This window comes from Oncorhynchus mykiss, chromosome 17, assembly GCF_013265735.2.
Source record: "Oncorhynchus mykiss isolate Arlee chromosome 17, USDA_OmykA_1.1, whole genome shotgun sequence".
In the NCBI taxonomy this organism is placed as follows: domain Eukaryota; kingdom Metazoa; phylum Chordata; class Actinopteri; order Salmoniformes; family Salmonidae; genus Oncorhynchus; species Oncorhynchus mykiss.
In genome coordinates this window covers 94362055-94374346 of record NC_048581.1, presented here as the reverse complement: position 1 = coordinate 94374346, position 12292 = coordinate 94362055, and the positions used below count along the sequence as shown (strand labels likewise).

The 12292-nt window shown below is 43.9% G+C and overlaps 1 protein-coding gene across 1 annotated transcript in view; it reads left to right on the top strand.

Annotated features, from left to right (window-relative positions):
* The window catches only part of LOC110494858 (cellular nucleic acid-binding protein), a 29166-nt gene extending 18586 nt beyond the window's left edge, over positions 1–10580 (top strand). Inside the window, exons 5-6 of the mRNA XM_036951000.1 lie at positions 5013–5140; positions 8989–10580. Of these exons, the coding sequence (XP_036806895.1) occupies positions 5013–5140; positions 8989–9106 (246 nt within the window). The 3' untranslated portion in view covers positions 9107–10580. The remainder of the gene's footprint in view (positions 1–5012; positions 5141–8988) is intronic.
* Positions 10581–12292: the final 1712 nt, after the last annotated feature.

Sequence of the window (12292 nt, the reverse complement as noted above, 5' to 3'; positions counted from 1 at the left end):
GGAGTGGTTGAAAAACGAGTTTTAATGACTCCAACCTAAGTGTATGTAAACTTCTGACTTCAACTGTATATACAGCAACACCTCCCCCATAAGCATGTATGTCTCTTCTATAGATGTTTTATCCTTGTATTGTTACTGTTGTATCATCAAATGAATTATCTAAGTGAGCCTCAGAAATGGCTAATATATGAATGTTGTCTAATTTTTTGCAAGTTATTGATTTCATTAACCATATTTCTAAGGCTACATATTTTAATAAGGAATTTTCAGCCCTCTCCCTGGTAGCTTATCAGAGATAAGAATATGGAAAAGAGAAAATAAAGCAAGAGAAAAAATATACATTCAGCAGTCATTAATCAGTTGGTGTGTGTGTGTGTGTGTGTGTGTGTGTGTGTGCTGCGGGGTTGAAGCTACGAAGCCATAGGCTTGGCTCTCTCATCCCTTCCAGGAGGGAGGGTGGACAATGAGCCTGTCTTAGCAGATGTAAGCAAGCGCTTTGTCAGCTTTCAGGGCTGGGATAAGTTCTTTCCTCTTCTGGCACACAGCTTCAGGATAGTCCTCGTTGAGGAAGATATACGTTCCTCTCAAGATCTTGGCTCTTTCAAGAACCGCTACCTTGTCCTTGAACCTCAGGAACTTGACCACTATCGGCCTTGGTCTGTCACCGGGGCCGGTGGTGGGTTTTCCAGTCCTGTGGGGCGCGATCCACCTCAATCTTCTTGTGATTCATCTTCAATTTCTCAGAGATCATTTCCCTCACTTTGTCCTCAGACTCCGTCCAAGTCTCATTTGGAGATTCTGCAATTCCGTCCACAACCATGTTGTTCCGCCTTGGTGGTCCCTTGAGATAATCTGATTTCTCCATCATTGTTATCATGGATTCACATACACACCTGTTCCTCAGGTCCTGAACCTCTCTGGTCAGGTCGTCCATTATTTTATTAGTTGAATCCACCAGTATTTGGACATAACATTTTAAAATATTTTCTTGTGGTAACAACTGCTTTTAGAACTCTATTTACTTTTAAAAGATCCTTCACCTGTGGTTTAGAAACACCTATCACTGGTACTCCAGCCAGCTTTGGTCTTTGTCATGGTAGCAATGTAGGTTATATTGTTACTCCTCTCAGTTCCAGACAGGACAGGTTATACTGTTACTCCTCTCAGTTCCAGACAGGTTATACTGTTACTCCTCTCAGTTCCAGACAGGACAGGTTATACTGTTACTCCTATCAGTTCCAGACAGGACAGGTTATACTGTTACTACTCTCAGTTCCAGACAGGACAGGTTATACTGTTACTCCTCTCAGTTCCAGACAGGACAGGTTATACTGTTACTCCTCTCAGTTCCAGACAGGACAGGTTATACTGTTACTCCTCTCAGTTCCAGACAGGACAGGTTATACTGTTACTCCTCTCAGTTCCAGACAGGACAGGTTATACTGTTACTCCTCTCAGTTCCAGACAGGACAGGTTATACTGTTACTCCTCTCAGTTCCAGACAGGACAGGTTATACTGTTACTCCTCTCAGTTCCAGACAGGACAGGTTATACTGTTACTCCTCTCAGTTCCAGACAGGACAGGTTATACTGTTACTCCTCTCAGTCCCAGACAGGTTATACTGTTACTCCTCTCAGTTCCAGACAGGACAGGTTATACTGTTACTCCTCTCAGTTCCAGACAGGTTATACTGTTACTCCTCTCAGTTCCAGATGGGACAGGTCATACTGTTACTCCTCTCAGTTCCAGACAGGACAGGTTATACTGTTACTCCTCTCAGTTCCAGACAGGACAGGTTATACTGTTACTCCTCTCAGTTCCAGACAGGACAGGTTATACTGTTACTCCTCTCAGTTCCAGACAGGACAGGTTATACTGTTACTCCTATCAGTTCCAGACAGGACAGGTTATACTGTTACTCCTATCAGTTCCAGGCAGGACAGGTCATACTGTTACTCCTCTCAGTTCCAGACAGGACAGGTTATACTGTTACTCCTCTCAGTTCCAGACAGGACAGGTTATACTGTTACTCCTCTCAATTCCAGACAGGTTATACTGTTATTCCTCTCAGTTCCAGACAGGACAGGTTATACTGTTACTCCTCTCAGTTCCAGACAGGACAGGTTATACTGTTACTCCTCTCAGTTCCAGACAGGACAGGTTATACTGTTACTCCTCTCAATTCCAGACAGGTTATACTGTTACTCCTCTCAGTTCCAGACAGGATGGGTTATACTGTTACTCCTATCAGTTCCAGACAGGATGGGTTATACTGTTACTCCTCTCAGTTCCAGACAGGACAGGTTATACTGTTACTCCTCTCCTCTCAGTTCCAGACAGAACAAGTTATGCTGTTACTCCTCTCAGTTCCAGACAGGACAGGTTATACTGTTTCTCCTCTCAGTTCCAGACAGGACAGGTTATACTGTTACTCCTCTCAGTTCCAGACAAGACAGGTTATACTGTTCCTCCTCTCAATTCCAGACAGGTTATACTGTTACTCCTATCAGTTCCAGACAGGACAGGTCATACTGTTACTCCTCTCAGTTCCAGACAGGTTATACTGTTACCCCTCTCAGTTCCAGACAGGACAGGTTATACTGTTACTCCTCTCAGTTCCAGACAGGACAGGTTATACTGTTACTCCTCTCAGTTCCAGATAGGACAGGTTATACTGTTACTCCTCTCAGTTCCAGACAGGACAGGTTATACTGTTACTCCTCTCAGTTCCAGACAGGACAGGTTATACTGTTACTCCTCTCAGTTCCAGACAGGACAGGTTATACTGTTACTCCTCTCAGTTCCAGACAGGACAGGTTATACTGTTACTCCTCTCAGTTCCAGACAGGACAGGTTATACTGTTACTCCTCTCAGTTCCAGACAGGACAGGTTATACTGTTACTCCTCTCAGTTCCAGACAGGACAGGTTATACTGTTACTCCTCTCAGTTCCAGACAGGACAGGTTATACTGTTACTCCTCTCAGTTCCAGACAGGACAGGTTATACTGTTACTCCTCTCAGTCCCAGACAGGTTATACTGTTACTCCTCTCAGTTCCAGACAGGACAGGTTATACTGTTACTCCTCTCAGTTCCAGACAGGTTATACTGTTACTCCTATCAGTTCCAGACAGGACAGGTCATACTGTTACTCCTCTCAGTTCCAGACAGGACAGGTTATACTGTTACTCATCTCAGTTCCAGACAGGACAGGTCATACTGTTAGTCGTCTCAGTTCCAGATGGGACAGGTCATACTGTTACTCCTCTCAGTTCCAGACAGGACAGGTTATACTGTTACTCCTCTCAGTTCCAGACAGGACAGGTTATACTGTTACTCCTCTCAGTTCCAGACAGGACAGGTTATACTGTTACTCCTCTCAGTTCCAGACAGGACAGGTTATACTGTTACTCCTATCAGTTCCAGACAGGACAGGTTATACTGTTACTCCTATCAGTTCCAGGCAGGACAGGTCATACTGTTACTCCTCTCAGTTCCAGACAGGACAGGTTATACTGTTACTCCTCTCAGTTCCAGACAGGACAGGTTATACTGTTACTCCTCTCAATTCCAGACAGGTTATACTGTTATTCCTCTCAGTTCCAGACAGGACAGGTTATACTGTTACTCCTCTCAGTTCCAGACAGGACAGGTTATACTGTTACTCCTCTCAGTTCCAGACAGGACAGGTTATACTGTTACTCCTCTCAATTCCAGACAGGTTATACTGTTACTCCTCTCAGTTCCAGACAGGATGGGTTATACTGTTACTCCTATCAGTTCCAGACAGGATGGGTTATACTGTTACTCCTCTCAGTTCCAGACAGGACAGGTTATACTGTTACTCCTCTCCTCTCAGTTCCAGACAGAACAAGTTATGCTGTTACTCCTCTCAGTTCCAGACAGGACAGGTTATACTGTTTCTCCTCTCAGTTCCAGACAGGACAGGTTATACTGTTACTCCTCTCAGTTCCAGACAAGACAGGTTATACTGTTCCTCCTCTCAATTCCAGACAGGTTATACTGTTACTCCTATCAGTTCCAGACAGGACAGGTCATACTGTTACTCCTCTCAGTTCCAGACAGGTTATACTGTTACCCCTCTCAGTTCCAGACAGGACAGGTTATACTGTTACTCCTCTCAGTTCCAGACAGGACAGGTTATACTGTTACTCCTCTCAGTTCCAGACAGGACAGGTTATACTGTTACTCCTCTCAGTTCCAGACAGGACAGGTTATACTGTTACTCCTCTCAGTTCCAGACAGGACAGGTTATACTGTTACTCCTCTCAGTTCCAGACAGGTTATACTGTTACTCCTCTCAGTTCCAGACAGGACAGGTTAAACTGTTACTCCTCTCAGTTCCAGACAGGTTAAACTGTTACTCCTCTCAGTTCCAGACAGGTTATACTGTTACCCCTCTCAGTTCCAGACAGGACAGGTTATACTGTTACTCCTCTCAGATCCAGACAAGACAGGTTATACTGTTCCTCCTCTCAGTTCCAGACAGGACAGGTTATACTGTTACTCCTCTCAGTCCCAGACAGGACAGGTTATACTGTTATTCCTCTCAGTTCCAGACAAGACAGGTTATACTGTTCCTCCTCTCAGTTCCAGACAGGGCAGGTCGCAGGGAAGATTGAAAAAACAAACAGCAGGGCTCTAGACAGCCACATGCCCGGGAGAGTCCGCTGTCCCAGCCGTAATGGATAACCGCGTTGCAGGCTGCTTTCAAGCCCTCAAGAAAACCCTGCTAGCTTGATAGCCTAGCTGCTAGCTAGCTGCCTATCTGCTCTGCCAAACATCTCCTCAGACCGGTACTTGGTTTGCAGGATGACTGGACATATAGTAGTGGTCCCAGCAACTAATGCTGACTGCGTCTGGATTCCGTCCATATTTTCCACAATGCAGATTTTATAGGCCCCTAATATAATGCAGGTGTGTTATCACTGTGGCAAGGCCGGTGATTATATTCTTAATTGTTATGTTATATTATAACGTTATATTGCAGGTCTGTTATAACTGTGGCAAGGCCGGCCATGTGGCCCGGGACTGTGACCATGCCAACGAGCAGAAGTGCTACTCCTGTGGAGGCTTCGGACACATCCAGAAGGGCTGTGACAAGGTCAAGTGTTACAGGTGAGTTAACGAAGATGTGTCCTAGTAATGGGGGGCATCTAGAAGGGCTGTGACAAGGTCAAGTGTTACAGGTGAGTTAACGAAGATGCACACCATTACTAGGACACATCTAGAAGGGCTGTGACAAGGTCAAGTGTTACAGGTGAGTTAACGAAGATGTGTCCTAGTAATGGGGGGCATCTAGAAGGGCTGTGACAAGGTCAAGTGTTACAGGTGAGTTAACGAAGATGCACACCATTACTGGGACACATCTAGAAGGGCTGTGACAAGGTCAAGTGTTACAGGTGAGTTAACGAAGATGCACACCATTACTAGGACACATCTAGAAGGGCTGTGACAAGGTCAATTGTCACAGGTGAGTTAACTTGTTGAGTGTAGGGGGCAGAATTTTAGTTTTTGGCCAAAAAACATACCCATTTGAAACAGCCTATTTCTCAGGCCCAGAAACTAGAACATGCATATAATTGTCAGATTATGATAGAAAACACTCTAAAGTTTCCAAAACTGTCAAAATATTGTCTGCGAGTATAACAGAACTGATATTGCAGGCGAAAACCTGCGGAAAATCCAAAAAGGAAGTGCTGTCTTGCCTCCATTTAAAGGGATATCAACCAGATTCCTTATTCTATGGCTTTCTCAAGGTGTGAACAGTCTTTAGACATAGTTTCAGCCTTTTATTTTGAAAAATGAGTGAGAAAGAACCCATCGCGTCGGTGCCAGCAGAGTTTTTCATGCGCAACAGCCATTTTCTCTCTCGCTCCTATGGAAGAAGCTACATTCCGGTTGACATATTATCGATTATATATTGTAAAAACAATCTGAGGATTGATTTATAAAAAACTTTGACATGTTTCTATGACCATTACGGATACTATGTGGAATTTTCGTCTGCAATGTCGTGACCGCTCGAGCCTGTGGATTTCTGAACATAATGTGCCAAACAAATGGAGGTATCTTGGATATAAAAATAATCTTTATGGAACAAAAGGAACATTTATTGTGTAACTGGGAGCCTTGTGAGTGCAAACATTTGAAGATCATCAAAGGTAAGCGATATAATTTATTGATTTTCTGACTTTCGTGACCAATCTACTTGGCTGCTAGCTGTTTGTTATATCAAATCAAATTTTATTTGTCACATACACGTGGTTAGCAGATGTTAATGCGAGGGTAGCGAAATGCTTGTGCTTCTAGTTCCGACAATGCAGTAATAAAAAACGAGTAATCTAGCTAACAATTCCAAAACTACTACCTTATACACACAAGTGTAAAGGGATAAAGAATATGTACATAAAGATATATGAATGAGCGATAGTACAGAGCGGCATAGGCAAGATGCAGTAGATGGTATCGAGTACAGTATATACATATGAGATGAGTATGTAAACAAAGTGGCATAGTTTAAAGTGGCTAGTGATACATGTATTACATAAAGATGCAGTAGATGATATAGAGTACAGTATATACGTATACATACGAGATAAATAATGTAGGGTATGTAAGCATTATATTAAGTAGCATTGTTTAAAGTGGCTAGTGATATATTTTCCATCAATTTCCATCAATTCCCATTATTAAAGTGGCTGGAGTTGAGTCAGTGTGTTGGCAGCAGCCACTCAATGTTAGTGGTGGCTGTTTAACAGTCTGATGGCCTTGAGATAGAAGCTGTTTTTCAGTCTCTCGGTCCCAGCTTTGATGCACCTGTACTGACCTCGCCTTCTGGATGATAGCGGGGTGAACAGGCAGTGGCTCGGGTGGTTGTTGTCCTTGATGATCTTTATGGCCTTCCTGTGACATCGGGTGGTGTAGGTGTCCTGGAGGGCAGGTAGTTTGCCCCCGGTGATGCATTGTGCAGACCTCACTACCCTCTGGAGAGCCTTACGGTTGTGGGCGGAGCAGTTGCCGTACCAGGCGGTGATACAGCTCGACAGGATGCTCTCGATTGTGCATCTGTAGAAGTTTGTGAGTGCTTTTGGTGACAAGCCGAATTTCTTCAGCCTCCTGAGGTTGAAGAGGCTCTGCTGCGCCTTCTTCACGATGCTGTCTGTGTGGGTGGACCAATTCTGTTTGTCTGTGATGTGTACGCCGAGGAACTTAAAACTTACTACCCTCTCCACTACTGTTCCATCGATGTGGATAGGGGGGTGTTCCCTCTGCTATTTCCTGAAGTCCACAATCATCTCCTTAGTTTTGTTGACGTTGAGTGTGAGGTTATTTTCCTGACACCACACTCCGAGGGCCCTCACCTCCTCCCTGTAGGCCGTCTCGTCGTTGTGTTGTCCACAAACTTGATGATTGAGTTGGAGGCGTGTGTGGCCACGCAGTCGTGGGTGAACAGGGAGTACAGGAGAGGGCTCAGAACGCACCCTTGTGTGGCCCCAGTGTTGAGGATCAGCGGGGTGGAGATGTTGTTACCTACCCTCACCACCTGGGGGCGGCCTGTCAGGAAGTCCAGTACCCAGTTGCACAGGGCGGGGTCGAGACCCAGGGTCTCGAGCTTAATGACGAGTTTGGAGGGTACTATGGTGTTAAATGCTGAGCTGTAGTCGATGAACAGCATTCTCACATAGGTATTCCTCTTGTCCAGATGGGTTAGGGCAGTGTGCAGTGTGGTTGAGATTGCATCGTCTGTGGACCTATTGGGGCAGTAAGCAAATTGGAGTGGGTTTTGGGTGTCAGGTAGGGTGGAGGTGATATGGTCCTTGACTAGTCTCTCAAAGCACTTCATGATGACGGAGGTGAGTGCTACGGGGCGGTAGTCGTTTAATATTTTGTCTACTGAGAGAGATGGATAGCTTTCGCCTAAAAGCTTTATTGAAATCTGACACGCCAGGTGGATTATCAACAAGCTAAGCTGTGTTTTGCTATATTGCACTTGTAATTTCATGAAAATTTCATATTTTAGTAATTTAATATGAATTTGGCAATTCAGTGGATGTTGATGAAAATGATCCCGCTAACGAGATGGGTGCGTCAAGAAGTTAGCGAAGATGCACACCATTACTAGGACACATCTAGAAGGGCTGTGACAAGGTCAAGTGTTACAGGTGAGTTAATGAAGATGCACACCATTACTAGGACACATCTAGAAGGGCTGTGACAAGGTCAAGTGTTACAGGTGAGTTAATGAAGATGCACACCATTACTAGGACACATCTAGAAGGGCTGTGACAAGGTCAAGTGTTACAGGTGAGTTAATGAAGATGCACACCATTACTAGGACACATCTAGAAGGGCTGTGACAAGGTCAAGTGTTACAGGTGAGTTAATGAAGATGCACACCATTACTAGGACACATCTAGAAGGGCTGTGACAAGGTCAAGTGTTACAGGTGAGTTAATGAAGATGCACACCATTACTAGGACACATCTAGAAGGGCTGTGACAAGGTCAAGTGTTACAGGTGAGTTAATGAAGATGCACACCATTACTAGGACACATCTAGAAGGGCTGTGACAAGGTCAAGTGTTACAGGTGAGTTAATGAAGATGCACACCATTACTAGGACACATCCAGAAGACCTGTGAGCACATATATATATTTTTTTACAAGGTATACTGGCCAGTGTATCGTTAAGCTGCTTATATGTTTGAGTTGCAGCAGCCATGAACAGCTTTATAAATGGACATCAAGAGTGTGTGTGTGTGTGTGTGCTGACCAGCAGGTAGGACTAATGTGTCAGGTACAAATCAGTTGGAAAGGTGATGTTTAGGCCTGATACCAAAAGATGAGACATTATAGCATTCTTGTTTAAATATCAGGACATAAAACATTGTCCCGAATAACAAATGAATGAAAACACTCCCTTCTCTTACCTAAACCTCATCTTTCTCCTCTGTCTCCCACCAGGTGTGGTGAGATCGGCCATGTTGCCGTCCAGTGCAGCAAGGCCAGCGAAGTCAACTGCTACAACTGCGGAAAGTCTGGTCACCTGGCTAAAGAATGCACCATCGAGGCCACGGCCTAGCACTCTGCTGCCTTCCTATGCCCCTCCCTTTTCACATGGATGGTTGTATTATTTTGTCTGAATCGTCCCCTCTGGCCCACGGCAGGCTACGGAGGATAGTCCCACACCAGTTCGCTGGAAAAGCAGGACAGGGGGTGAAACATCCACTTTCTGCATTTAATCAAACATGTTTGTTTAGTTTGGTAGAGGTTAATGTATAATGCTTGTTAAAGAACCCCCTTTCCATGCCACTGGTGACCAGGGATGAATGATGAGTGGATGCCCTCCCTACCAGGTCTGGGAAAACAGCACTTAGTGAGAGTGAGTGGGTAGGAAGTCTGAGCTTCCCATAAAGATTGACTTTGTTTTAGTTTTCTTGAACAAAACGGAGTCTACCTGCAATAGAGTGACTGACGTGCGACAGCAGCCCCGGCCAGCAGTCATTATGTTTACGGTTCAGTCCGACGGCAGCATGTAGGCAGGCAGACAGACAGATAGACGGCAGCATGCAGACAGGGAGATAACATGCCCCAACACTGTATGAATACTGTGAGAGAAATTACAAGATTATGTTATAATACTTTTATTGCATCAAATAGCTGTTTTATGCAACAGAATAGAGGGTTCTTATAACTCTATTGTGTCTGTGTGAACTGAAAGTGGGCCTCTGGGAGATTTAACACAAGAGATTTCCGATGTCTTTTGGGTGATATAACCTAAAGAGACCGCATTCCATAGCATGACTTAATGTTTCTGTTCGTAGTGGTACCAGGGAGAGATGACCCCAGGGCCAAACCCTGGTCTCTACTGTTTTTACAGCAGATACTTGTTATTCACAGCAGACAGTATCGTTCATACTAATCTTAACCTTGTGACCCAATCCATACATTTGTTGTTCGTCATGTAGACTGAAAGGGGTGTCTTGGCTGTAAAAGACCTTTGTACTTTTGTGTCGGGGCTCTATGAATCATCTGGGGGTGATTCGTCGACCAGCCATCGTTATCGTAGAGCACTCAATCGATTCACTTTATATTTGTGTGTTGTATTGACCTGCTCCCTTATTAATAAGTGAATAAAGATTTAGTTTAAGTATAACTCTGACTTGTGATAAGTTTCCCTCATTTGATTGTAAAGAAATTAACCAACACAATAGACAGTCAGCAAATTCATCAAATAAATGATTATCAATTCATAAAAGGTGCATTTCTTTGGACAGTGTTAGTTGCTGAATGTCACTGTAGAAAGAGGATCCCATGATTGGAGCAAGGTGATGTATTATAACCATGGGGAAAGATGCAACTTCACAAGGAATGAGTAGATAAGAAAATCTAAATGTTTTTTTTTGTACAATATATCTTAAGACTACTGTAAAAAAATATATATATAATTTGCTTGTTCTCTGTTTTTAAGTGGAAAGGTAATGCAACTGAAGTCCTAGAATATTAAAATGTCTTAACGTAATTTTAACCTGAATAAAGCACAGGAAGGGAAGTTAGACTGAACATTCTGAGTTCATATCTTCAAACAGTTAATTGCTGATGTATTCTGTTTATTCACATTGATGTATAATGACAACACGAGGCATCCCTCAGCAGCCTCCACTGATTGACAAGCATGTTTACAATCTACAAGTACATACAGTATTTTTCTCGTGGAGTATTGATGACACATTCTACATGTGTGAAGAACTTTGATTTGGTTAAGTGAGTTTTGATCTATTATAGCTAAACAAGGTGTAGGGCTTGCAAACATCACGATCTAGTGTTCGTCTGCCGATCGTTCAGTACATTTTTCACGCGATTCTACATGTCAAATCGGTGCGCGCACTATTCACAAATTTCGTTCACGAAGTACTCAGCCAGCAAATTATATTAGCGTGTCTGAGCCCTTTTAAAGTTGCTGCGCTAGAACTAGTTAAATGAGGGTTACACGGAACCCAAACCGGTTGCGAGCGTGCGCTATCGTGCAAAAAAATATTTTGTCCCCCTACACCAAATGCGATCACGACACGCCGGTTAAAATATCAAAACAAACTCTGAACCAATGACATTAATTTGGGGACAGGTCGAAAAGCATTAAACATGTATAGCTAGTTAGCTTGCACTTGCTAGCTAATTTGCCCTATTTAGCTAGCTTGCTGTTGCTAACTAATTTGTCCTGGGATATAAACATTGAGTTGTTATTTTACCTGAAATGCACAAGGTCCTCTACTCCGACAATTAAACCACACATAAAACGACCAACCAAATCGTTTCTAGTCATCTCTCCTCCTTCCAGGCTTTTTCATCTTAGAACTTACATGGTGATCGCATCTACACTTTCATAGTATTACCATGACAACCAGTTTGTCTTTCAATCACCCACGTGGGTATAACCATCATTGGTTATACCCACATGGGTGATTGAAAGACAAACTGGAGATGGCACGTGGGTACCGGTTTCTATAAACCAATGAGGAGATGGGAGAGGCAGGACTTGTAGCGCGATCTGCGTCAGAAATAGGAGTTCTACCTCACCACTATCTCTCTCTCTCCTGACAGCCTGAGTAACCTGGCACTCCACACCTCACCACTATATCTCTCTCTCTCTCTCCTGACAGCCTGAGTAACCTGGCACTCCACACCTCACCACTATCTCTCTCTCTCTCCTGACAGCCTGAGTAACCTGGCACTCCACACCTCACCACTATCTCTCTCTCTCCTGACAGCCTGAGTAACCTGGAACTCCACACCTCATCACTGGAGTTCCCAAGCAGAGGAAGAAAAAGGACTAAGGTTAGGATTGGGGGATAAACATTTAGGATTGGGGAATAAAGGGTTAGGATTGGGGAATAAACATTTAGGATTGGGGAATAAAGGGTCAAGATTGGGAATAAACATTTAGAATTGGGGATAAACATTTAGAATTGGGGATAAACATTTAGGATTGGGGATAAACAGTTAGGACTGGGGAATAAAGGGTTAGGATTGGGGGATAAACATTTAGGACTGGGGGATAAACAGTTAGGACTGGGGCATAAACAGGTAGGACTGGGGGATAAACAGTTAGGATTGGGGAATAAAGGGTTAGGACTGGGGGATAAACAGTTAGGACTGGGGGATAAACAGTTAGGACTGGGGGATAAACAGTTAGGATTGGGGAATAAAGGGTTAGGATTGGGGATAAACAGTTAGGACTGGGGCATAAACAGTTAGGACTGGGGGATAA